The following is a 27,255-nucleotide window of genomic DNA, read 5'->3' as shown; positions in this document are numbered from 1 at the left end:
CCTGTAAAGAGTGAGGTGAGAGGAGTCCTTAGGTAGATCTGAGATCTGACCGGGAGACAGGAATAGCCGATCTCAATGAGCAGAGCGAGCAGTTTCACAGGAGCTGCAAGTGAGAACCAGACAGACTGTTTGAACAAAAAGTGCTAAAAAGTGCTAAGATTTCGCACCACCAGCGCACTGGTACACCACAATAGCCGGTGTATATGTGTGTGTGTGTGTATATATATATATGTGTATATATGTATATATATATATATATATATATATATATATATATATTTGCATTGTGTCTTTGAAGGCTTCTTCTGTATTTTTACTGTTACACCCTCCTGACACACACCAAACAGAGTGACTAAAAGTGTTACCCCACAGAGACTCAGAATTAAACTGCCTTTATGTGTCTGCTGCTGTGGTCTGCCTCGCTCTCCTTCTCTGTTTGATCCTCCACTGTGAATGCAGGAAGTTAGTGTGTCTCATATGTTCCGAGGGTCCACTTTTCACATCGGCTCCTAGACTGTATATCACCTCGTTTTTGTGACAGTGCTGTTATAAAAAAACACAAGGCTCTTTGAATTATTGTCGTGGAGAACGGCTGATGAATCTCTCCTCATCGTATGGTTATTCAACAGTGCCACCGTGTGGTGTAACCGCTTCTGTCTCAGTTTGTGGTCTGCCTCTGCGGTAATGCTGCGCAAAACCATATGAGTTGCAAAAGGTTTCTAAATGTGATTTGTATTTAATGTCAGAGAAACAAAAAAAAAGAAGAAAAAAACAAATCACAGAGAGAGAGAGAGAGAGAGAGAGAGAGAAAGAAAGAGAGAGAGAGAAAGAGAGAGAAATAGACCCTAGAAGTGTTTGGTGTTTGATTCTACACTAGGTGGCGTAGTGAGAATAAAAATGGGTTGACTGAGAGGTACTCTGTTGTTTGTTGTGTAAGACATTTCCAGGAGGAGATGGTGGTTACATTTATAGAGGTCATGCCTCTTTGGTCATCTTTTTGTGCAAGGCTTTCTATGTAATTCTTGTGTTATTGTTGTAACATCTGGGTATCAAACAGATGTCCTTTCCTCTGTCTGTGAGCGCCATGATAGATTAATAAACCATCCTGTCAGTCATGGTGGCAGCAGACAGGAAGGGAAGGGAATGTGAGAGCTGCTCAGGCACGTGAGATGTCATACACAATCTGTAAACCTGTCAACCCTCTGCCTTACTCCTGCAGATGTTAATAATGATATTATGGAAATGTAAAGTTCCTACTCAGTGCGGGCAAGTGGTTCGATCATCGTGGCTCAGTCGTTGAGTCAGTATAACGAAGATGTGTGAAAGGTGATGGCAGGCTTGTGAATTTGCCATTTTCCGCACTCCCCCTGCTCTTTTCTCGTCTTCTTATTTTAGCTGCTCTTTTCCTCTGTTTCTCTGTTTGTTTCTTCCTGTCCTTGTTTTAGCAGCGGTGGATGTTGTGTAACCGCGCTGGTTCTCTGTGAGAACGCAGCACCAGAGACATCAAAGCAGCTTGTTTTGTCACTGGGCTCAGAGCAGCAGTCAGGAATAGATCTCCTCCTCTGTTACTCTTTTCCCTCTGTCTGTTTGCTTCCTCTCTGACTCGGAGGATTTGGTTTCATCTCTGACTGTTTCTGTTTTGTTTTTGTTTTTTTTTTGTTTCATCTGCTTTCTCCCTTACCAGCTCCCCGTCTCCTCTCCATCATTTATTTGTCCGTCTGTCTTTACTAGCATTTCAGCTTCTGCTTCTCAACATCATCTTTTTTAAACAGGCAGGAAACTACGAGTACTTACTTACCTAACCAGGCCATTTCCCTGTTGTATGTGTTTGTGTGTGGATTTGTGTGAATGACACAGTTCTGCAGAGCATCATGCCCATAGGAGATAAAATATGAATGATGGAGCCCGCTATCACAGTGTGCAAGTCGGTGGCATGCACCAGCCATGCACCAATGCCTAGAAGGCATTATCACCATGGCAACCATACTTTTTCACACCCTTCTCAGTGTACAGCACAGTATGTGTTGGTGTGTTGCTCCATATCAGTTCAGCCTCTTAATGCTGCCCTCAGAGGCTGCCCTACATGAAGACTGTCCCTCCCTCTATCCGCTCGCTTCTCCTCTCCAGACTCATCACTCTGATTAGGCTCTGCGTGTGTCCTCTCCCCTCCCTGCGTACCCGACAGTTCTGGTGTGCTATAGTTTCTATCTTCTGATGAGCAGCTTCAAAGAGTCACATTCCAGCAACGTGACCTTGGTTGACTCCAGCAGCAGCAGCAGCAGCAGCAGCAGCAGCAGCAGCAGCAGCAGCAGCAGCAGCGGTCAGGGTCTGAGGACCTGGTCGGTCTGACTCGGAGCAGCAAACACACATCCAACAAAAATCCTTTTTAACAGGATGAAAGGTTTCAGTGGGATGAGTGTCTTGTCAATCCATCGTGTTCAGAAGAACACAAGCATAAAACTGATAAATTATAATAAAATCATTATAGTAACTTTAGCGCTGAAATTACTGATGCATTATTTGATTAGTCTGATCAAATCAAAAATAATTGGCAACAAAGTTGTTAACTGATATTATAAACTATATTTTACACTTTTCTGGTGTTTTGTTTGAAGTGTTGATCTCCATAAGAAGATTTATTTGTTTGTATGTTTGTTTTAAGAACTAAAATCCATCACAGTTTTACATCTCCTCTCTCAGACCTCTCTCTGGAGCTCTAGTAACAACAGGTCAGTGAGCCAATCAGATTTCACACTCAGAAACCAAATCTTGCAAGGTTGGATGGTGGGTCTTGGGCCTGGGGCATGGCTGAGAGCAGTGGCTGCTTTGTTGTGACATCACAAAGTTACAGTAGTGCTGACAGCTCATTTTAGGGCTCAGTTTCTGAATACGAGCTGTGTGCTTTTCTCTGTGGACTCAAGTGATTTGATACTTTCACAGTATTAATATAGAACCTAGACCTGCTTTATAATCAAAAAAGACAGGGAAGATTCACTTATGGGTCCTTTAAGTCATTTCTTAAGCAAAAATACCAAACATTTGGCAGTTCTAGCTTCTCAAATGTGGGAATTCTCTACTTTTCTGTTTCTTATGTTGTTGTTGTTGTATATTTAATCTCTTGTGAAGTGTTGGTCGGACAAAACAAGCAATTTACAGACGTCACCCTGGCTCTGGGAAGTTGTGATGGAAGGGAGAACCAAGGCAACATCACATTAAACTGCAAGAGAGCCTGCCTATGAATATGTGACAACAGATGCAAGCTGAGCCAAGAACAGCAAACAACTAATGACAGCCCACTGAATACTGAAAGCACAATGACTGTGCTCAGTGGACACAATCCTCTCAGTACTGTATGCAACAGGAAGCAATATGAAATAGATGATAAAGATAAAAAAAAAAGTGAAAATACAGGAAAATAAAAAACAGTCCAGTTAGAGGTAGAAGTGGCCATGACACCCTGGGGAGACGTTAACAGGAGCGGCATCTGTATCACTGCTGTCTTGTTAGGAATCCGAGCCGCTCGCGCCTGAAATAATCACTAACGCGGTGTCAGGGGATGTGAGGGAACAAAGCAATATGCACTCTGTTATGAAACTAGAATAATATCTCTTCCTCATGCACACACACGCTCACACACTCATGCACAAGTATCCATGCGTGTCTGGGCTGAAATGTGGGCCTTCATGTGATGTGTGGCCGAGCGTGCGCAGGATCACACAAAAGAAACTGAGCCGTGATTTGAAAAGTTAAATGAAAGCAATCCACAGAGGGTCTGTGTCTGAGATAAAAACTTATTTTTTGCCTCCCCACTGGCTTCCTACACACACTCAGACACACACACACACACACACACACACAGAGAATGGCCTCTTCACTGTTTACTGGGTATTTTGTTGATAATGCTGTTACATCAGCTGTGACTTTCTTTTGGGGCGTTGATCGGTGGCTAATAGGAATTTAAATGGATTCTTGGATGTTAATTGCCATGAAAATGCAATAACAGCAGCTTTGTGTTTATGTGCTAACTCCAGGCGGTGCTAGACACGCATGCAGCCTCAATTGTAATAGCTCTTAATAGGTTTTTCGGTGGGAGATTTGTCATAGCGGATGAATGAACTCTCGTCTTCCTTTAAATCCTTTTCTGCCCATCGTGAAACACAATTTGGAATATTGATGGCTAAGGATGGAAATGTGATGGTTGGGGCCTTTGGGGGTGCAATTAAGTTATTTGAGTAAATCATGCTGAGTTTAGATCAGATATGGAATCAGCTGTCGACTAAATCAAATAGAAAATAATGAACAGCAGCGTGTTTCTTTGCCTATTTGTCACAGTATACACCCTGTTGCTTTTTCCGAGGTGAGTCAACAGATTACAGTTTACAGGGAAAATGAATAACGTCTGTCTTGTGCAGACAGAACAAACAGGTGAAGAGTTCAGGTTGAACATTTCAGAGATAATGTATTAATCAGGCACCTTGAGGCAAAAATATTGAAGATTCTGCAGAACCCTCTTATGAAAACATCTTTCATCTTTAATGATCCAGTTCTTGTTGTGATGCATTTAGTGACCCCATGCTTTTAAATCAGTGTCTGTCAGAGAGTCCCTGTAGGTGTGGTATTAGCTTCACGGTATGGAATCAAAGAATGACAGTGACTCATTAGGACGGCTTTTATCTGTGAGTCAGATAGCTTATACAGCTCCTCAGCTCTAATTTTTCACTTCTCTCTCTCTCTCACTCTCTCTCTCTCTCTCTCTCTCATCTTAGTTCTTCTTCTTTGTTATTCATTAGCATTTATGAGATACAAGTTTTCAGGGAACAGACCCCCCCTGACTTGCTTCTCTGGATGTCAGGTGCACGTGCTGCAGAACATCAGCAAAATCAGTGAGTCAGCAAGGTCTCATTATAGCTGCTGATAGACAACACAGCCCTGCAGCGCGGGGAGTTGTTGGGCATGCGTAAAAGATATTCACAGGCACCTATGAGCATGCATGCAAACAGGAGCACATACACACACACACACACACACACACACACACACACAAACACAAACACAAACACAAACAGACCCCTCTTATCCGTCTCCTGGGGCTCCAGCGGATGTGCCTTTTCACCTGCGCACAGGAAGGCAAAAGTTAATTTTGTGGCCATGTGCAAAGTAGAGCACAATGAGTGAGCGTCTTCTATAGAATGCAGTTTATGTGCTGTGTGTATGTTCTGTATCAGTAACCTTGAAGTAAAGAAACCAGGCGTCTGACATTTGAAATCTGCAGATCAGCAGGGAGACCACTGTTGAGAGAATCTGTGCCCTTGAGCAAAGCATTCAGCCCTATAACAGCAGAAAGCTGCCAGAGGTGAATTAAGTGTGAGGCACTGCTGACTGGCTTGGATAAATCAGTGACAGGGGAAAATCATAATGAAACTCATCTGCATGTCTTTGTTTCCAGGTGTCATGTCTGCAAGACTTCTTTGGCGATGAGGACATTTTTGTTGCATGTGGACCGGAGAAGTTCCGCTACCAGGACGACCTGATGCTGGATGAGAGCGGTGAGGCGACTGTTTGTCTGACACTTCACATCTGACTGTCCAGCCTGTCCTTCCTTTCCTTCCTTTCCTTCCTTTCCTTCCTACCCCTGGCTTTGTTTCCAGATTGTTTATATGTTTTTTTTTTAAGTGTGCTGCATCTTAAGCAATGTATCATTTAGTGCAATGACACTCTGACAGAACAGGAGTTGTTGTGAGGAATTATTCTGTTGTTTCAGTCATTTTGAAAATGAGGAAATTATTAGTTTTAAATAGCTAGTTTTACATTATCATGCAGGTCAGTGCAGTGAAACGATCTGACTGTTTAAACCAGAGCAAAAACACGACAGCCAGACTTCACCAAAGATGAATCCAATCTAATTAACATAATTGTAAAAATCTGTAATTTAACTTTTAACTAATTGATTAGATGAATCAAGTTCTTTCTCACTTCCTGTTTGTACGCTCTGTTTATGATGTAATGACTGGAGTGCTGGTGTGTGAATATTTTAATGCCTTTTCATTGAAAAAACTTTTTTTCCTGTGATGCTTTTGAGGGAATTTGTTATTTAACCTATAGACATTCATGAAATAAGCAAAACTGTTTCTTCATATTGTTCAATGTATCTTCAGACTGTGAGCAGAGCACAGAATGGCATCAATGAATTTGTCTCTTGCTGGTGAAAATAGCCAATTTCTTTAGAAACAAAGGTTTAAATGTCTTGTGATTATCAGGATGTTAATCACTTTCTCTCTGCTTGTTAGACAGAATACGGTTCTCTCCTTGTTTACTTGTAAAAAAAAAAAAAAAAAAAAGAAAATCATTATGTCTTTTCAGTTGCACTGTTCTTTGTCCTTATGTTCCCTATATATAACACATCTCGCTGGTTCAGATAGCAGAGGACTGTGTAGGCTGTCCTCCTCATTATGCTCTCCTCTCCTCTCCTCTCCTCTCCTCTCCTCTCCCCTCGTCTCCTCTCCTCTCCCCTCCTCTCCTCTCGGGTCTGCTGCACTTAAGCCTCCGTCTAACCTATTGTATCATCGTTCCTCTGCCTCCTCTCTGCCTGTCTCTCCACCGTGGTCGACTGAGGATACGTTATGTCCTCACTTCACCCATCTCTGTCTCGCTGTCTGTCTCTCCTTCTGCTTCTGCATCGCTGTTTCAGAAGACTCCTGCCGTTTAGCGCTCATCTGTATTCTCACCCTCTCATCTCCCTTCCTGTCTCCTACATGAATGAGTTTGTCCTGGCTTTTGTTCAAGGTTTATTCAATTTGTTTGCCCCCCCCTCCCCCCGTATCTATCCCACCTGGGTCACCAACCTCCACCTCCTCCCCCTCTTTTGTCTCTCTTTTTCTTTTTTCCTCCCTCTCTTCCCCCTTTACTTTCCTTTCATTTGCACAGTATAATGGCTAGCTGCTTCCATTAGCCAGTTTCCCTTTGGTAACCTTCTTCTCTCTTGAGAACAACCACAAAACAACCTCCTACATGCAACAAGGTGTTTCCAGTGTAGCTGCATTTTCATTAGTTACTGATGAATGCCCCCATAAGTGGTTTGTCATTGTAGCCAGCTGAAGGAAAGAAGCGAAGCTCCTCTTCTGATCTGCAACTTAAGCTCCTTTCTCCGTCCATGTAGCCACAGCCACTTGCTTACGTGAGACTTAAATTTCATTATCTGCTCATGTCTGTGAGGACTGCGTGTGCAGACTGAACACCCAGTGTTTATGTCCACTGTTTTTCTTGTTGCATTTAAAATCTTTATGGCTTTAAAGTCTATATTTCATGGCAGAGTACATTATAACCGATCAACAAAAGGCTCCTCCAGAGGTGGCATTTCTTGTTTTTTCTCAATTCAGAGGAGGCGATCTTTTATAGCCCTCAGTTTCTTATAATCCCCTGTATTCCATTGCATGCTGGTGAGTTGTTGATGGTGCGTTTAGGGGCTTCCCACCAACTCAGAATTTGAAAAATATAACATGACCTTGTCTTATTTGCTTTGTATTTGACTTCCAGGTACGAGTTTTACTCACACTTTAACCACTTTACACTTCACCAACCTTAAAATTGGCCAAATACAGTACAGTTGCTAAATGATGCTTCATTTTGTAAATCACTCACCCACCTAATTGAAAAGGGAGTCCAGAGGTTTCAAGATGTCGCGAGTGACAACATCATCTACACAGTCCTCATAGTTTGCTGACAGGTCCACTTTGTCTCTGACTGGGCTCAGACATCAGTCAGTGGGTGATTTAGACTCAAATCCTCATGGAAAGGTTGAGACGTCTGGAGGTGTGAGGCAGTGTGAGACAGCTGGGGACATCAGAAATTACCCTTTTTCATTCATTAGCCGTACTGTCTTATCCTTTTAGGGTTACAGGGGCGGCTGACACTGGGCAGTACACCATATCACCCTCTCATTCATGCTCACATTTACCCATATGGGCAATTTAGAGTCACTAATTAACCCCCATGGAGCACCCGGAGGAAACCCACACAGGCACCAGCTGTCCGGCAGCATCGAACCCAGAACCTTCTTGTTTTGAGCTGACAGTGCTAACCACTGCCGCCCCCAGCTATAACCCCGTTCTACTTACTTCATTATGAAAATATATTGTGGAGAAACCTGGTTTAATTAAACTGCAAGTAATTAAACCAGGAAATGAGCGTTAATACACTCATTTTGCACATCATTATGTATTTTTCTTTTCTTTCTAAAATGAACTTTCTAAAATGAAACTTACCTTGAGGTCATTGTATAGGCCTAGACATTAGATGTGCCCTCACATAAAGTGATTAATACGAAACACACACACACGCAAACACACATACAAACACACACACACACACACACACACACACACAAACACACACACACACACACATACAAACTATATTTTTTTCCGTGTCCCAGAAGACCGGGAGCACAATTTGACACCTCCACATGTCCTGGAACACAGAGAGCAAGAGACACAGGGCAGGAGGCCTGAGGCAGAACCAGACAGACAGGAAAGCAGAGCGACACAACGAACACAGTCAGAGGGAGACAGTCGGAGTCAGAGCTGCAGACAACTTCACCTCCTCTCAGCATCACTATAATTATCGCCTCTGCCTCAGCCCTGGCACACTGTCATCATGTTAACACATTGTACATTACTCACTGGGCCAAAACGACTGCTGCGCAAGCACATAACACACACACAGACAGACATGCACCCATGTTTATAGACAATCACACACATACACGTGCAGACAGAGACATGCACACATGCAGGACTGTATAATTTCGCCCTCCCGCTGGTCTAAAATGGTAATGAGCTGTAATGGGGCTGGCTTAATGAACAGGAGAGGAGCAAAGTTTTGGGGATGAAGGAGGCAGGGAGGGTGTGCGAGTACCATCACATGGCTCATTTATCAGGGCTGTGAGTCTGTGAAATATCAGACCTCCGTGAGTCATAGCTGTCACTCCTGAAACACCACAATAATTACGTTTGGAAAGCCAGCCCAGTGAAGGTCAGAACTCATTTTTGCAGGGGACCCGACGGTAAGACCAATTACAGCTGTGTTGATACATTAGTGGTTTTGTGTTTTCTTGCATGACTGAAGGTCAAAATCAATCAAAACAGTAAAACAGTAGTTGGTTAGAACAGTGTTGTGTGTCACAATGCTCACTTGTTCTTGTGTTAAAGCTTTTTTGTTTAGATGTGTGTGTGTGTGTGTGTGTGTGTGTGTGTGTGTGTGTGTGTGTGCCACGAAATACAAGGTCATGCCACAGTGGCACAGACTTAATATTCACTCCTCCGGTGCTTCCTTTTGTGTTTGTGCCAGCAGCAAGAGTGCAGCAGCTTTCTCGTCCTTCACTTGCAGCTGTTCATATGCTACAAGTGGATTTAAACACTGGACTCCCTGGATGTTTATCACATGTAGAGTCTTTTTCTAAAACGTATATGTTTTTATTTGAGTGGATGAATAAATAAATGTGATAAGGAATTTGTGTTTTTCCAACGGCTTTTGAAAAACATCTGTCTGTTTTGTCTCTGTGTTTGCAGAGTGTCGCACAATGAAGTCGGTGACCTATGGGAAGATGTCTGGCTCCCTGAGCCGAGGCTCCCCCAGGGCCGTCATCCAATCGCTGCGCAGCAAGTCCCCTGCGTCTGGTAAGACAGTAAAATAAGTTTCTTTCTTCTTCCTCTTGTCTCCTCTTCCTCTCAAGGACTCAATCTGTTAATGGAATTTGGCGTGGTATGACTGTCTTGAGTGAGATTTGAGTGTGTGTCTGTGTGTGTCCTTTCGTCTGTGTGTTTGTGCACGAGCATCTCAGACCTGATGGACACAGTTGGGAGTGGTCTGCATCCTAATACCATGTGATTGCTTAGTATTTTCTAGCTCATTACTTAATCAGTGTTGCAGAGTCGCTGCAAATGGAAACAGTATGAATAAACACTGCAATGAAATCAGAGCTCTGTGGTGAGCCTGGCAGTGTTAACTGTGTGTGTGTGTGTGTGTGTGTCTGTGTGTGCATTGTGAGCTGCATGCAGAATATGAATTCAAATGAGAATGATTTCACCAGGGAGTGGAGGAAAAAGGCAAACAGGGATGAGAGAGGTGAAAAAAAAAGAGGGGGAGCGGGAGTGAAGATGAGAGGGAAAGAAGAGGGAAGGGGGGTTGGTGACTCAATCCTGCAGCTCCCCACAAGCTGTTCTTTCACCTGACATACTAATAAATGTAATAAAATGGTGAGGGCTTGCTACAGCACCCACTGTGTTGTTAGTGACTGATACTGATGCTCGGAAAAAGCCCCAAAACTGCTTTTGAGGCGACAGCAAAGCAGAAAAAGAGATGCTGCTGAAACACAACAGAGTAATAATTATAAAAGCTGAATGCAGCTCTGTGTGTGTGCTGGCGAGGGCTGGGTGGGTGATCAGTTCTGAGCTTTAACAAATATCAGGTTGTTCTTTTTCTGATTGCACAGCTTGAGCTTTGGCTGTGTGAGTGAAACGCCCAGTTATGTAACAGCACACTTCACTTTTCCATTCTCGCTGTTATTATTTTTGTGATTTGAGCCGTGTTGATGCGGCGATGGGTGATGCAACATACAGAAACTCCCCAGAAAGAAGTCATTCCACCTGCTGTAAAATCATCTCGAGCTATTTTTTTTTTTTTTTTTTTTTTTGGTGATGCCTCAAAATAGCTTTGTGGTATTGCAGAGTGAAAGTCGTTAATGTGTTTTCTGTGAGGGGGGGAAAGGTGAGGTGGGGAAAAAAAAATAAGGTGGAGAGAAACAGCTGGGGTGCGAAGAGAAAGTTCTGGATGCTGATGGCTTGAAAACTTTGGGGAAAAGGTTATGAGAGTGAGTCATAGGTTGATCACGTCGGCTGAAGCAAGTCTGGAGGGAAGGTGTATACTACTGTGTGTGTGTGTGTGTGTGAGAGAGAGAGAGAGAGAGAGAGAGAGAACAAGAGCCGGAGACAGAGGGGGAAAATAAGACTCATCTTGGTTGCCATGGAAACATTGCACAGTTGGAGCATGTAGCCACAGACACAATAGTCGGTGACAGCCATATATGGCGTTGACTTCCGGTGAAATGGCCTGCAGTGGAGAGCGGAGCTGACTGACGCTCGGCCCTCGCTGGAACCCTGAGTCAGACCGTCCCGGCGTTCTCACTTCTCAGAAATGTCCCCCCTTCCCTCGCTGCCTGCGCGCCGCTTAACATCATCAAAAGCTCCCGGGTTGTTGTTGACTGTTCCCTCAAACATCATCAGTTTGTACCAGAAAGAGATGTGAGCGGAGCGACAGGAGAAAATGAGAGATAACTGATGGATCTGCTGTTTGTGTTGCTGTGTTACTGTCTTTTTTTTTTTTTTGTTTGTTTGAAAAAAAACTACCATTCCCCCTTCCCTTCTTGGACAGTTTGTCCAACAATTATGGTAATGGTCAACAACAGCTGATACCGGCTGCTGTACCACAGTCTGTTGTTATACCATGTGCTCACAGGAAGCCCTTACTGATGTCTACTGAAAATGAACGTTAAAAAAATAGAAATCAGATGGAGCAGAATAGCTCAAATGAGTATGATGTGGGGGGGGGTAATTAATTAGTAGGCAGTTATGTTGACACAGATGAGTGTAACAATTGACAAAATTCGTAGATGACTGTGTTACAGCTGTATGATGTCACAAGCAGAGCGTGCCTTACATTTACTGCTGTGATTTGTTTGCAACTTGCTATCACATAAATGTTTCATATTTGAGAAACAATATATAACAGTTGCATTTTACCAGTGTTTTCTGAACAGTATCACATAAAAAAACTATTGCGATTCAAATAATCAAATAGCTGATCTACAAGAAATGAATCCTTGTTTTGATAATTAATTAGTAATTTATCAAACAGAAACACCAAACATTGAGGGTTTTTAATATCTCAAAAGGGAGTTTGAGCCTCTAACATCAGTCAGTTAATCAAAAATAACTCTTAGATACAGTCCTAAATCAAAGTAAATAGCTAGAGAGAAAACAACGACAAACATCTCACATCAACAACGTATTTCCTTGAAATGTGGATTCAACAAGTGAATCTAAGAAGGTTGGGCGCCTGCTGTTCCTGAGTTTCCCGCCTCATCTGGGACACATGTGGGACTTGTCGATGCTTCTAAGCACTAGTGATATTTTAGTTGACGTCCTCTAGATTCCTGACATCAGGGCTGAAACGACAGGTCAGCAAAAAAGAAAGATATTCACCTTAACTGACGACACTCCAGTGTAATCTCCCGCTAAAACAGTGAAGTCTGCTTTGCATCAGCATGAATTATAAATAGAAAAATCTAATGTTAGCTTTTAAACAAATGAACTCTGCAGAATAATGCATTTAGATGAAAGGTGTTTTGTTATTTAATTAATTACCCAGTCATTTAATTGCAGCTGCACTCTAAACAGCTACACAGTGAAATGAATAGTATGGATGCCAGACAAGAGAGCTCTGTCTGTTTTTGATATTTAGAAACCAGAGCCTGTAGAATTTTATTATTTCTCATCCACGCGTGGAGAGATAAAGACAATATCAGAGCTCCATTAGTTTTAAACCTCACCGCATGTGTTTTGAACACAGCCTCAAAGTCCCATATTCATTTTTCCTCCAGCCAACACAGGTATTAATAAAAATTCTTTATCACATCTAATAATCTGGACGGAAGGAGCTGCACAGAGGAGATGTGAAGTGTAGATAATGCCTGAGATAGTGAAAGACGGCGAGACAGGGAGAGTGAGAGAGCATGTAACACAACACATGTGCTGTCAAACACCACCTGGTGTCATTTTGTGTGTCTGGCTCCTCCTCATTGTGTGTGTTTTTGCAGCTGAGGCCTCGACACCACTGAGGAGTAGAAGAGTGTGACAGACAGATAGACAGACACACGCAAAGAAGACAGTCGCTTATATTGTACAGTGAAATGTAGAATCAGAACAGTGCCTCTGAAACGTTTTCACCTCACTTGCAAGTTTCCGTGTTTTTGTTTTGTTTTACGTTGAATCAAAGTAGATTTACTTTAGGTTTTTTTGACTGATCAACAAAAAAGAGGCACAAATGTCAAAGTGAAAACAGACCTCTCCAAACTGATCTGAATTATTAACAACTATAAAATATAATATATAACATATATGTTTGCATAAGTAAGTAAGACACATCTACCGTGTATCATCAGTGGTGCACCCAGTTGGTTTTAGAGGTCACATGATTTATTAAACGTGTGGTGGGGATATGTCTGTTCCAGTTACAGTCAGCTTCATAATTAATTAATAGCTTTTGATATTAACTACAAACCCATTTTACCAAATGTTTATTATACAGCTCTCAATGATGTACACATCTCTTCAAATTAAGGTCCCTGCCCATGCAAACAGAAGTGATATGATACTTTCTTTGTGTTTAACTGAAATATTTACTGTAAAAACTCACGTTTTCCAACCTGTGCATTATCTTACAGAAATGAAAGGTATTTGCTTATAAAACTAAAATAATCACAGTCCTTTATTGTGCCCATTTTCTATATGACACAGTGACAGATGTGTAAAAACGTTCCACCTAAAGTATAACATGCATTAACAAAATTGAGAGCAAAAGATGTCAAATGAAGTCAAAACATTTCTATATAAAAATTGTGAATAAAAGCCCAAACAGTCAGATGATTGTGAAACTTTTCAGTCAATGTTATTGCTTCATCAGACTGGACAAACACGTTGTCTCATCTAGTCTGTTCCGAGAACACGAGCCTTCTGAGAAATATACTGAATCAATTCAGAAACACTAATGAAAAAACAAAAAAAAAAAACAAAAAAACAAAACAGAAACAACTTGTCAGACTGCTCCCCTGCACAAAATGTTCTTCTCCCTCCTCGTTCTTATTGAAAACAATCAAAGCATAGAGACTTATGTGTTGTAAGTTTGGTAGGTGAATCATACTGTGGGTCTCAGTAGTCTTTTATCATCATTACACAGTGATCAAATGATAACTGTGAAAAGAATGAAGAGCATCAAAGTGGCTGAAAAACGCGACACTAAAATGATCATACGTTTAAAAATTTCAACTGATCAAATCTTAAGATACAAATTACATCTTGACTTTTTCTGACCGACCCTCTGTGATTACAACAGCGGATTCGACTGCAGCTGTTCAGTCACTTTGCAGCGTCAAGGTAACAAAGAGATGTTGCCTTGCTGAAAGAACACTCATATTGTCGAGGGGCTGATGGGGCATTATGTTCTGTCAGTTTTGTGTATGCATATGCATATGTGTGTGTGTGTGTGTGTGTGTGTGTGTGTGTGTGTGTGTATGTGTGTGTGTGTGTGGGCAGGTTCTTGTGTGTCAGCCGTACGCTGTCATCACTCGAAGCCGCGCTCTGCGATGATCTCACAACCCCCCGGCTTAGTGTCTATACACACACACACACAGACCCAAAATAATGTGAGAAAACAATTTGCACTCATACATACTTTCTCTCTCTGTCTCGCCATCTGTCTCTCTGCTCTGCTCTGATGCCTCATGTCAGCTAAAATTAACAGAGAGCTACAGATGGTGTCAACAAGCATCACGTCGATACTTTAGGGTCTCGTCTATCTCTTTCTGTCATGAGCAACTCCGTGTGACGGGAGAGACTCTGCGTCGACGTGCGAGGGGTGGCCGACCCGCGAATAGACCTCGGTGTATCTCCAGAGGATCAGCTGTGACACTTCCTGAACTGTGATCACGTGATGTCTGCAGCCTTCGCCACTTCCCTTGCTCTGTAAAACCTGCTCGTGAAGGGTGCTCAGGCACTTTCTGAAACCAGATAAGCACAGGGAGCGTAAGAACTAACAGAGGGTGCGAGGAAAAACCAATACATGTCCAGGGCGGTATTGATATTTGGACAAAAGGCAAGATAATGACGTGCCTCTAGGCAGCTTTGTGTTTATGAAACTGCATCGTGCTAACATTTTCCACTCTTATGTACTTTCAAAATGTGTGATGTTTGACTGGGTTTTGCTAATTCGGGTAATCGTCCCAAAACGTGTGTTTCGGGGCGTAGTGCAGCTACACACACTGATTTCATGTGCTTAATTTCCCAGAATGCCTTTTGACAGCCTTCACAGAACATGCAGGAACTTCCATATGTTATCATGTGTTTATATTAAGAACCATGTGTTTGTCATTACATGTGATCCATTTTTACTACAGTAAGGGTGGTTCTAAAAATAAAGGTGTGATAATATATATGTGTGACATCTTGGAACACATATGGTACAACTACAAGGAAGGAAGTGATTGGCCAGTCATTAAGACTCATAAATCCATTAAGGCTGATTTGTATTAAGTGTTTGCCAGACAGAAAAAACTACCAACATGCTGCTGTTAGATTCCCAAGATGATGCCAGATTTTGTTTGTCAATCTGCCAGTATTAAATACAAACTCCTTTGACCCATATGGCTTGCCATAGTTGTAGCTTTTATTTCTGTTCACAGCTGATGTGTTGACTGTGTTGCTCGTATTTTTTTTCCCATGATAAAATGGATCGCTGCCACATTCAAGAATTCTGTTGGCACTGATTATGCATTGTTTTACATGCTAGTTTTTTTTTTTTGTTTGTTTTTCTTTTATTTTAGCCATGCTAGCATCATGGCTCCATAGTTATGACAATGCTAGTCTGTCAGCCAGTCCACCACTGTAGTCCAGACCGAAATATATCTCAACAACTATTGGATTGATTGCCTCAAAATTTTATTCAGACATTCATGGTCCCCAGAGAATGAACACCAATCACTTTGGCAAGCACCTGACTTTCTCTCTAGCAACACCATGAGGTTGGCAATTGTAGTTTTGAGGGAAATGTCAACAACTGTTGGATGAGTAACCATGGACATTCATGTTCCCCTCAGGATGAATTGCAACAGCTTGTCCCTTAAGTTTTAATTTGTCCACTACTTGGGGTTATGACCAGATACGGCGAAACTAAATCCCATCAGCCTCAGATGTACTTTGTGTTTACAGTTTGTGCCTAGTGCAGCCTCAGAGAGCTGCTCGCATGGCTGTTTTTTTCTACTTTGTACTCTGACATTGAAAATGCTTGGGTTGACTCGTAGGTGTTACTATGTTAAGTCCAACTAACATAAAAACTACTGTTAGGTAACCACCAGCAGCCTCATTTTAGCTACATGTCTCCTTTTGAGGCCATATCTTCTTCTGTGAAATTGAATATGTAGACTACGTATCATCAACCAGATCAGACAACTGGAGACAGATGGACCCAGACAGACATTTTAGATGCAACCATTGTGCTTTGCGCAACCATTGTGTTTAACATGGTAGATCTGCTGGAAGCTGAAACTCACCATCCTTTGTGGTTGCACTGCATTCTGGTTAAATTGGTACCTTACCCCTCTACGGCTCTCTCCACACGTGAAATGTTGACCCTCCACGCCAGACAAATCCAGAGAGGAACCGTCACCTGCCAAGGAACCATAACCTTTTATCCAAAGCAACTTCAGAGTGTCTTGCTCAACTACACTTGAGATGAGCTGGGGTATCCAACCACCAACCCTAAGACTACTGGCTGACTGGCTCTACCATTATAGCCCCGCTCCAGACTCCGGCAGATTCGCCTTTTCCGAAACACCAACAGATTATTGGACATCTCTCTATCTTTCAGTCTCCATGCTACCACATCCACATGACCTCACATCCTCTAACTGCAGGAATAAGAAAAAGCCCTGAAGGCAGAGCATGCTGCAGCATTGCTTTTTTTCTTTTTCTTGAGCTATGTATATTCATCACTCTCTTTCTCTCTCTCTCTCTGATTATGCACTAATCCCTCTTTCTCCCAGTTTCTCTCCGAAAGTTTGAATTCTCCATAAATTTCCTGGCATGGAAAATATCAAATTATGAATACAATTTCTTTTTAACTTCTACCCTGCTCTCTCTCTCTCTCTCTCTCTCTCTCTCTCTCTCTCTCTCTCTCTCTCTCTCTCTCTCTCTCTCTCTCTCTCTCTCTCTCTCTCTCTCTCTCTCTCTCTCTCTCTCTCTCTGTGCCTCTCTCTGTCCCCGGTGCGCGTCAGAGTTTGCGCAAGCATCCTCCCCGCCCCTCCGTGTAGTACAGCTCAGCTCCGTCTCTCCCATTCACCACACTTTACTATCACACTCGGGCGGAGCGCATACAGAGGTGCTGATCTTCTTTTCCCTCTTCTTCATCTTCTTCTTCTTCTTCTTCTCTTTCACTCCGCTTTGGATTATCACTGTGTTTTTCGTCATGCTGGAAGTGGAAGGTAGGAACCTGAGAACAAAAAAAACAAAAAACAATTTTACTCGGCTTTTATGTAAAAACGGCGTTTGTCATTTTTTCCTCCCTGCAGCGCAAACTTTATTTGTTCCTTACTCGGAGAGTAGGATCCTCGGGTTGTTTCCTCACTGGTGTGACAATAAAACATCGCTGGCTTTACGAGGCTGAGATTTTGTTGTAGAATATGAAGCCAGTGAGAGATGTCTTCCGATGTTGTGTAACCGGGAGGAGTGTCCGTCTGTGTGCGTAACGCTGATGCCGACTTTCATCAATGAACATGTCCGGGAATTTAGACAAGAGTGAGACAATAGTGTCTTGTAGCCTATTTCATTTTTTTTTTTTTTTTCCACGGCATGTGTGGTAGAAATAAAAGCCGCTGCTCGCCGTGGCAGCAGGTGCTGCTTTAGTCCGCCGTGGGCTTCGTCTTCTTTGTCTTGAATAATTCAGAAAGTTCTTTGATCTCCGCAGGGGAATAAACAGTAGACAGTGAATCTGACACTGATCTCACACAGGTTTCACTTCTCTGCCGCATCGGGAAGGACAGGCTGTGAAAATGGCATTAGATGGAGGCTGCAATTGAAATATTGTTTACATCCAGCAATACTTCAGATTATAGGCTCACACATTATAAGATTATGATTAAAGAGAAGCTGGGGAGCGGCAGGAAATAAGGAACCTGGTGGTCATTAAAAAAAAAAAAATCTACACTGGATCTTTTTTTTATAGATTCCTTTTCTGTGAGGATGAAGCATTTCATTTACATTCCATCCAATGTTTCATTTACCGTTTGTATCTCCAATCACTGCTGTTTCACAGAGTTCACATGAGTTGAAGCTGTGCCTTGTTGCCAAGAGACAATCACCCATGTTTTCAGTTAAACCCCCCCCCCCCCCCCCCCCAAAAAAAAAAAAAAAAAACATGGGCTAATGTTGCAAATGTGTGCAGGTTAATGATGCTGTTAGGCTTTTTTTTGGAGTCTGTTTGTTGCTTGACCACACACCGGATCCAGGCGCAGCGTTGATTAATCTGATGTTCTTGTTTAATGAGGTGATGCCACTGGGTTTTTTTGTGCTGGGCTGGGCTGCAGCTGGAGAAGCAGACCACTCTGAGGTCACAAGTGCATTAAACAGGGGATGAAAATGAGGACAGCCTGGTGTAATGTTGACTTCCACCCATGCTCTCGAAGCCTGGAACATGCTGTAATTATTAGGTGCACATATAAGGCTGCAGGTGTAATGGGCTTGTTTCACAGGGAGAATTGGAGCAAGAGGATTTGTATTTCGGCTGAAGTGTTTAAAAAAAAAAAAAAAAAAAAAGAAAGAAAAAAGAGCAGTGTGGACTTCGGTGCTCTTTTCCTTTATCTCTTCTTCCCTCTCTTGTCCTCCTCCTCCTCTGCCTCATTCATGTGAATGGATAGATGATGAGGGCGGAAGTGTGGGCTGCTGCTAGGCACTCAGAAATATAACTGTTCTAGAAAACATGCATGCACATCGAAAGGATCATCTACTTCAATATTTCTCTGCCGGTCTCCGCCCCTGTCACCCACCCTGCTCCAATTCCTCTCTCTCGTTTTCTCCCTCCAGTGAACGGGACGCCGGCCAGTCAGCTGTCCACTCCTCATTCGGGAAAATCTCCCAGCCCCTCCCCGACCAGCCCGGGCAGCCTCAGCCAACGCCGGGTAAGACAAGAACACACAGGCACACACACACACACACACACACACACACACACACACACACACACACACAGAGTCACCCTTAACATATAGTGACACTAAATCTGTAACACATTCCTTCTATGTTCTCAGGAAAAGGACAAAGCTGTGACTGAGCATAGGCCGACTACATCTTAGAGTTGCTAGAATACGAAGGAACCACAACATCCCAACATCTTTATTGTCTCAGAAAGGGGTGGGGCCTTGACCTTTGACCTCACGCAGTGCTGCTCTGGGGATTCCAAGAATGGCAGGCTCATGTTAGGATCCTCTAATGTTACAAACTTTTATTCAGTGTTCATAGATTTCAACAGGGCAATATTCCCCCTCTCGTGCTGATGTTCTGTCACGTTCCCACACATGCTGACCTGTAGCTCTTTGTTCCTCATGCAGAACCCTACCTGCCCTTGGTAGCCCAACAATGAATGATGCATGTCACCGACTCTCAGAGATGACCCGATCTGTCGAGTCAGTAATTTGTGCAATATCTGATCTAAAGATGAGACTGACGATTGGCTTTGTGAGCGGCCTGCTCTGATCTTCAAGCCTGTTTTTACTCTGCAAAAATTGGTTTGCATCCCGTGTGAGCTACCAGGCAGTGCTTTGCTGCATGTTAGCATAAGAAAAGACCCAGACAATACTGATCTCGTAGAGGATGAGTTTTTTTTTTTTTTTTTTATCAAGTCGTGTCATTTTGTACATGTCCTATTATGTAAAAGATATAGAAACACATTTTATACTAGTAAATTTAATTATTTCAGCCATGTTTTTTCAAGTACTCAGTTATTGGCCTGGGTTTCAAAAAATCCCTGTTAAAAAAATTTCAACGCTACTATCTGCTTTCTGTAGATAACAAAGAAGAAAGGATCTGAGATGCAAACCCACTGTGTACTCTGTAAAGCTTGTAGTTCCACTGTGCAGAGCAGGAGCATGCAACTCAAATGGAAAACCTTGAATTCCACAATAGAGAGGCTGAGTTCATGTAAGGCGTGTTGTGTGTGTGTGTGTGTGCGTGTGTGTTTGTGCGCGTGTGTATGTTTTCAAGATCAAGATCAAAGATCAAAGTATGTGCTAATCCACTCCTTGACAGCGACGATGGCGAGCTTTTAATATCGGCCTCAATCCTAATCAGTCTCTCTGGTTTTTTCTCACGTGCAGCAGCTCTTTAATTTCCGAAGCCTGTTGCTGGTTTAGTTCCTTCTCCATCATAAACAAACGACTCACACGCTCACTTCACCACACCCGCACACAGATGCGGCAGTATGCAGCATGTGAACCAGGGATGCATTCATATAGGCTCCCACCTGTGTGTGTCTGCGTGTTTTGTTCTCCGGCACACTGACTGAAAAGGCACGGCGTGTGTGCACCACTGTTCTACCTGACAGCAGAGGCGCCGGGAAGAGAAGTCAAGAATGTGTCTGCTTTTTAATAGGACACCCAGAAAACTGTGGTTGTGAATGACTTGTGCGCATGAACGAGTGTTTGTGTGATTGTCTGTACGAGTGACTATACACTCAAATCAACATAGCATACAGAATTCATTTATCACGCGCAGCAGCTGCAGTCTGGTGCTACATTTGATTTGCCAGGAAGAATTAATGGATTGGTGGAGAGTCTGGCCCTCGGGCCTGCGAATCCATCAGTGATGGGGTTGTATCGAGATATGAGGGTCAGTCTGGGACAACAGGAGCAGATCAGATTTGGCTTGCCTGGCTCCTGAGAACAGGACAGGACAGAATCATCTGTATAATGGAAGTGGGTCACCATAGATTTCAGCGTCGAGAGGGAAGGAGGTTTATAAACTCTCCCTTTCCTTCTCGCTGAATGAATAAATGTGGATATCGAAAGTGGCCCGTCTCTGCTGAACTCTTCTTTCCTCTCAGGTTCAGAGTGAGATCCTGAAAAGTCAGGGTTTGAGAGGTGAAGGAGAGCTAAACAGATGTAATGAGAAAAAGGAGAGAAAAAAAATCTTTCCCCATCCTCTCAACATCCTTCCACTCACTTTTCTCATTAAACATTATCCCTCACAAATTATCTTTGTAGTGCAGCCCTGACCTCAGCGGTACAGCAGTTAAATTTGAGTTTTACACAACAACAAGTTGAGTGTGTATTTCTCAACCGGAGATTATTCCCGGCTTTGTGCTCGCTGTCATGCCACACTAAGCCTGCGATGGCTTGGCTGGACTGAAGGGAGGAAGCCTCACAGCCCATTATCTCTCGTCTCCACTCGGCAGCTTCACACTCTTCAGCCACATTACGATGTAATTCTCTCCTGCACTTCTTACTTTCTCCATCCGCCCTGTTAGCGACTCGCTCCCTCTGTTCCTTCCCTCCCTGACAGTTTCTAATTTCTCTCTCTCACTCCAGCTCCCATCCATTCTCACTTACCCCGACCCATCCCCTCTTCCTCTCACTTCCCCATATGAAAGAGTATTAACTTCACAGGGAGAAATTATATTCCATCATTTCCCTTGTAGATTAATTCTAAGCTTCTTTGAGAATTAGGCGCCAAGTTTCTGACACTATATTTTCACATTTTCTCTCCTTCTATGTTACCTCTGTGTAAACATGCATGAATAATCATAGGATACTTAGGCTTACAATGGCAAGTTTCTAACTCATTTGCATAAAATGCATAACTCAGTCTTACCAAGCCATCACTCAGAAATGACCCTTTCCTTAAAACGAAGTGTGAATTTTAACATCTGTGTTCTTAAAAGAACATCTGGAGCTCAAGAATAGCTAAAATCCTTTTAGAAATTTCAGCCAATAAAGCTCTGAAAGCCTCCACAAATCCATCTCCTAAGCAGCCACAGAGCCTCAGTGACCTACTGCGAATATTGCATTCAAACGGTTCACCTCCCTGGACCCTGCATTTAAACACTTAGAGGCACTTTGCCGCCCGAAGCAGGCTGCTCGCACGGTTCAGCCCATCATAACCTATTTCCCCGAGCAGAATATACAGACATGGCATTGCTCCGTGGCTTTTTCCTCTCGCTTTCACACATACATAGTTGCACGCAAACTCACTCATGCAGGCTTCAGGAAAAAAAACACACATTTATGCATGAAATGGCATTTTACACAGTTGGTGCCCGTTAGTATGACCCATTTTTATGAATTAGCAACAGAAGCATGAAGAGATGGTCTACATTCATGAACTCACCCCCCCCACCCCCCCCCCCACCCCACCCCCACCTCCCTCTTCTCCTTATAGTCTTTTCATGGCCGCTTGCCTCGCTAACAGCACCCTAGCCTTCCATATTCACATTTATCATTAAACCCGCAGACAGATGCATTTTGTTTTCTGTCCATGCTTGCTTTAAAAACACATAACAGAGGAATTGAATGAGCTGGCAAGGTCACAGCTCTTTCCCTTTCCGTTTGCTCCATTAAATGTGGAAAAACACAGACAGGGAAATAAATCTTTAAAAAAAAAAAAAAAGACAACACACCGAGAGCAGTGACTGACAGACTGAAGGCAAGACAAACAGATGGTCTATGATTCCAATACGCCAACTGTGATGCAGTCAGGTGGCTGCTTGTGTGAGTGTATGAGAGAAAGAAAGTGCTAATTGTTAACCGGAGTATGTCACCCATACCCACCTCTCACCATTGAGTCAGTCATGTGCACAATCCATTGAATTGCATGCTCCATCTCTCATTCTTATTATCCATATTCTGTGTCGGGTGATTCATAATTAAATTACGTGTGATTGTGTGTGTGTGTGTGTGTGTGTGTGTGTGTGTGTGTGAGAAAGAAAGAGAGCAGGCTGAAGAAGAATGTGTGTGTGTTATGAACATGTTAATTAATGTCTCATCTCATCCATGTGCGTGTGTTGTTACTAAGGATTGTATTTGTTATTTGTCTGTATTATATTTCATATTTCATGTTGTGTTGATGTCATTAGTGGCTCGTTTCAATTGTTTTTTGTTTTTTTTTTTGTTCCTGGTTCTGCCACAAAGACTGGCTGCAGCACATGAGGAAAAGGGGGAAACAATGGCTGCAATTTTAAAGCTAAAACGTTGTTTATTGAACATTTTATTCCATTAAAATTGGTCAGAAATGATTCCAATCTGGCTCATGTGTTCATATCTAATTCTAGTATTTAAATATTGATTTCATAAAAGTTTGCAGAGGGCATTGGGTCATTTACATATGTGAAAGATGTGTAAATATGAAAATTGTGCTAAATTGTATTTTGATAATCTGGTCCATCATCTACACGCAGTGATTTTCTGATGTGAGGCTGCCAGCTCTTCGTGGCTCATTCGTTTCTGTTTTTATTTTCTTTGATTTAATGTATTAATTTCCATTTGTTGATGTCATTAAATTCATTGTCATTTCATTTTCATTTTGTGCTTTTTTAAAATTTCATTTGCGTTCATTAACAGTTGTTCGTCACATACAAACACACAGATCATTTTCAGTAGACGGTGGATGAACATGATGATGATGATGATGATTGTCTTTATGTTTTAACATTTATCAGTGGTTCTCCTTGGTTGAACTTCTGTATTCAGCAGAGCAGAGATTACAACACAAACACAGTCCCAGAGGTGTATTCATCCCCCCCTGCCCCACTGCTTCTGTTCTGGATTTTATTTATTTTTTTCTTTTTGCATGAGGCAGCTCAAGTCTCCTTCCTTCCCGTTTTCAATTTTCCCTGAAGCATTTAATCACGTTTCTGTGATTTCCCCAGGACTGCAGACCACGAGGGCCGTGATTAGAAAACTTCCCTGTGCCCAACTGGCACCATAAAGACACAATCCCCCGAACAGTGTTGACCATCTCGGACGAGAGTCAAATAGATTATTTTTCCTGTCAGTCTAGACACCAAAATAAGAGCCAAGAAATATCATCTCCTGTACCTTGTGTTCTTATGAGAGACAGATGGAGTAGGAACTTGGGACAAAACAAAGTACCCCATTTCTATCAAATCTTATTAGGTTTTTTTTTTTTACCACTGAAGCAAACACCAATAAATCCTGCTTTTGCCGGACATTGCATGACAGTGAAAGAGACATGAAATGCCACTGGAGGAAGAGGTCTGGCTCCTCCAGCTTGAGGGACGGAGAGAAAGAAGGCTTTAGGATGTGTGTTGTAATCAGATTCAAGCAGGGGCACTGAGGACAAGGCTAGCAGTACTCTTAAGTTGGTTATGTAAATGTGTGGTGCATTTTTAATGCCCGGATTCCACAGTTGACGGACTTCCTTTTCAAGCACAGCACAAATCATTGTTTCTGCTGCCACACATCTGCTTCTGAGATGATGCTCCACGCTTAAGGTCAATCATGGACATCCTGTTTAATTCCTATTTATGCGCTGATCAGTATTCAGCCGCTCAGCGCTGCCCTTGCAGGTTTGAAGAGCAGTGGCTCCAGCCATGATGTAAAAGGTTTGTCAGTTGTGTTTTTTAGTGGTGTGAGTCATAGCCAGAGCAAAAGTGTAGAGATGTAGAGCTAGAAATAGTGTGTGTCGTATTGTGCAACAGGGAGAAAGCGGGATGGTCTAACAATAACAAGACAGTTCCTGCCAAATCCAATGATCAATATCAACCACACCAGACTCCATACATCTATCTTCCTATCTCCCCATCTCTCTCTCTCTCTGTCTCATTCTGTCTGTCACTCCGTCTGTCTCATAGTTTTTCACACAGGAAAGAGAGACACAATGTTCATAGAAGGCTGAACTCACCTCCCAGCGTGCAGACAGGAAATGGCCATATATAGGCTTCTGTCTCCACACTGGAAGCCTCATAAGCTGCCTCTCTCTCCTCTCTGCGAGCAGTTTCCATAGCAACAGCACTTTGTTTCCCTCGGTGGCAGCAAGGGGGAGATGGGAGTTCAAAATGAGAAAGCGAGTAGACGACGGGGCTGGACGTGAGATAAGGGCACAAGAGAAGTAAATATATGAGTCAGGAAGAGAACATAAAAGTGCATATGAAGGATGTTTTGGCGAGTAAGCACAGGAGGGTCAGCGGCTTTACGGGCATTAAGTCGCTCTGCTTGTTCCGGGAAGGGCGCCCGACCAAAAACAACATTACATAAACCAAATTCAGCCTGACTCAGAGCTACACTCACCTGGGTGGCTTTCAGGTCACCGCAGCAGAGATGAGTAAAAGAGCTGACAGCTACTTGGGCAGAGATACAGGGCAGCTCAGCTCTGTAAATAGTTTTCACATCCAAGTCATCATGATGGGTGGCCTTTCCCTCTCTGACAGCCAACTCTCCAGGCTGTACCGCAGTCCGACTGGACAGCCTAAAAAATAAGAGCTTCACATGAGGCTGGGGTGAAAGAAAGGAAATAAAACGTGAAAAATACTTTTATTTCTTCATGTTATGACCAAGATGTGTTCCAAAGAAATATTTCCATACTGTTGATATGTTTTGCACTGTTGCTGGAAACTCACTGTGTTAAATCAGAATAGTTTGACACTTACTTACTTTCACACATCATAACAATATAATTGCTAAAATGCTTTGATGCCAGATTAGTCACATCACCCTGTTTGAAACACTTGCTGGGTTCAAAATCTCATTTCCTGCAAGGAGTCGGGACTGATTGATGTGTGAATTTATAACATGACATCATGAGAAAGATTTTAAAAAACATACCTGACGCCACCTGCAGTAAGATGAGACATGAAAGAAAAATGTATCATCTGCTAGATAGAGGTGGTCACTGACGAAATGCTCTCTTAAGTTGCACATGGAGACCGGCTCATGCATAACAACACACACACACACACACACACACACACACACACAGTGCAGACCATTTACAGAGCAAACTGCACATTAATAATTCACCTCTGCCAAGGGGCCCTGCTTTTATTTTCAAAAAAACTGCGAGGGCCAGGCTGCACGTGCCAGTCGCGCCTGGGGGATTTATTTGAGTGCTGGAAACCTCTAAACCCCAGAGGTTCTTTACTGCTGTGTCTCCGGGACAGACTGTGAGGCAGGAGAGGAGGATTTTGGGAGGGGGGAGGGGGGTGGGGGTGGGGGTGGGGGTGGGGGGGGGGGTGGGGGGTGGGGGGGGGGGGGGGGGGGGGGGTGAGTAAGGAAAGAGACATCCTGAAAAATCTTACAAATGAAGCATGATCAAATTGTCCAGATGTAGTAAAAGAATTTGAAATCAACAGGTTCTGGAGGGAAGGAGAGGAGTGAGGGGAAGATAGAAACAAGGGGAGGGGTAGATTCTCATTTACAGTCCCGACCAGATCCTTGCTCCCCATCCTTGTTGCTTCCATGACAACCAGACAGAGGGTTATGAGGTGGAGGGCGTAATGAGTTTTTGTCTTTAGATGGATGCAGACGCCGCATCTCAGCCGCTCTCTTCCCTCCTAATGACCTCCCACTTTACCATCCAGATGAAAGGTGGTATTCATCCGCCTTTATTAATGTCACCCAAACCTGTATTTTTTATGTTTTATTAAAGATAGTAGTGAGGAGTGAAAGGAAGGTGCAATTAGACAGGAATTACTTCAAGTTCTGTGAATGGAAAGGAGCTGATTGAGATCCAGTCTCACACACACACACACACACTCACATACATACACACACAGGTGGTTTGCTGGATAAGAAACCGGTTTATATTCAGCTCAGTAGCTTAAGTAAATCGATTTTGGCTGTTTTCACGGGCACGGTGTACGCACACACCACAGGCGGCACAATACAACAGACAGATACACAAACACAAAGACAGACATGAGGATGTTCTCAGGATGAGATGAGCACTGCACAGTGTCCCTTTGTCTATTTTTGGATGTGCATATTTGTCTCAGCTGGGACTGTAGCAGAAGGGACTGTTTTATTGTATTTTATTGGGTGTAAGGTGGATTACAAACTATTTTGAGCAACACTACCAATTAAAGTAATTACCTCACTCTTGCTGTCCTGCTCTCTGTTTGCCCCTCTCCCTCTCTGCAGGGGTCCCAGGGGTCTTCTACCTCTCTGTCTTCCGCTAAAGTTTCCAGCTCCGTGGAGGATGGGGATGGACTCGTGACTGAAGGTGAGGAAACTTTGTGTTACAAGAACGTCCCATCTGTCCATCAGCGGGCAAAGGCGATGTACTTGCAAATATCATGCAGGTCTGACTCGTGTTCATGACCTTTGATGCAGCTCTCTCACTCGCTCTCATCTCTGTGTTCTAATTTGTACATCCTGTGCTCAGCACGCCGTTCTCTCACACCTCTGCCCGTCTCTGTTGTCTTTCC

General features: G+C 43.0%; 1 protein-coding gene across 5 annotated transcripts in view; it reads left to right on the top strand.

Annotated features, from left to right (window-relative positions):
• Nucleotides 1-27,255, top strand: part of dclk1a (doublecortin-like kinase 1a) — a 50,271-nt gene that overhangs the window by 12,888 nt on the left and 10,128 nt on the right. For 2 of the 5 annotated variants that reach the window (XM_071505976.1, XM_071505978.1), the window contains exons 4-7: nucleotides 5,447-5,546; nucleotides 9,567-9,674; nucleotides 18,906-19,000; nucleotides 26,969-27,050. In XM_071505976.1, the coding sequence (XP_071362077.1) occupies nucleotides 5,447-5,546; nucleotides 9,567-9,674; nucleotides 18,906-19,000; nucleotides 26,969-27,050 (385 nt within the window). Of the gene's footprint in view, nucleotides 1-5,446; nucleotides 5,547-9,566; nucleotides 9,675-17,174; nucleotides 17,309-18,905; nucleotides 19,001-19,129; nucleotides 23,386-26,968; nucleotides 27,051-27,255 lie in introns of those variants that run through there. The other 3 variants (XM_071505979.1, XM_071505980.1, XM_071505981.1) reach the window with 2 other exon arrangements.

The sequence above is a fragment of the Trachinotus anak genome, unplaced genomic scaffold (genome assembly GCF_046630095.1).
Source record: "Trachinotus anak isolate AG129_WGS33_773 ecotype Australia unplaced genomic scaffold, CSIRO_AGI_Tana_v1 ptg000020l, whole genome shotgun sequence".
Classification (NCBI taxonomy): Eukaryota; Metazoa; Chordata; class Actinopteri; order Carangiformes; family Carangidae; genus Trachinotus; species Trachinotus anak.
The sequence above is the reverse complement of the archived record's forward strand: the minus strand, read 5'-3'. Positions and strand labels throughout refer to the sequence as shown.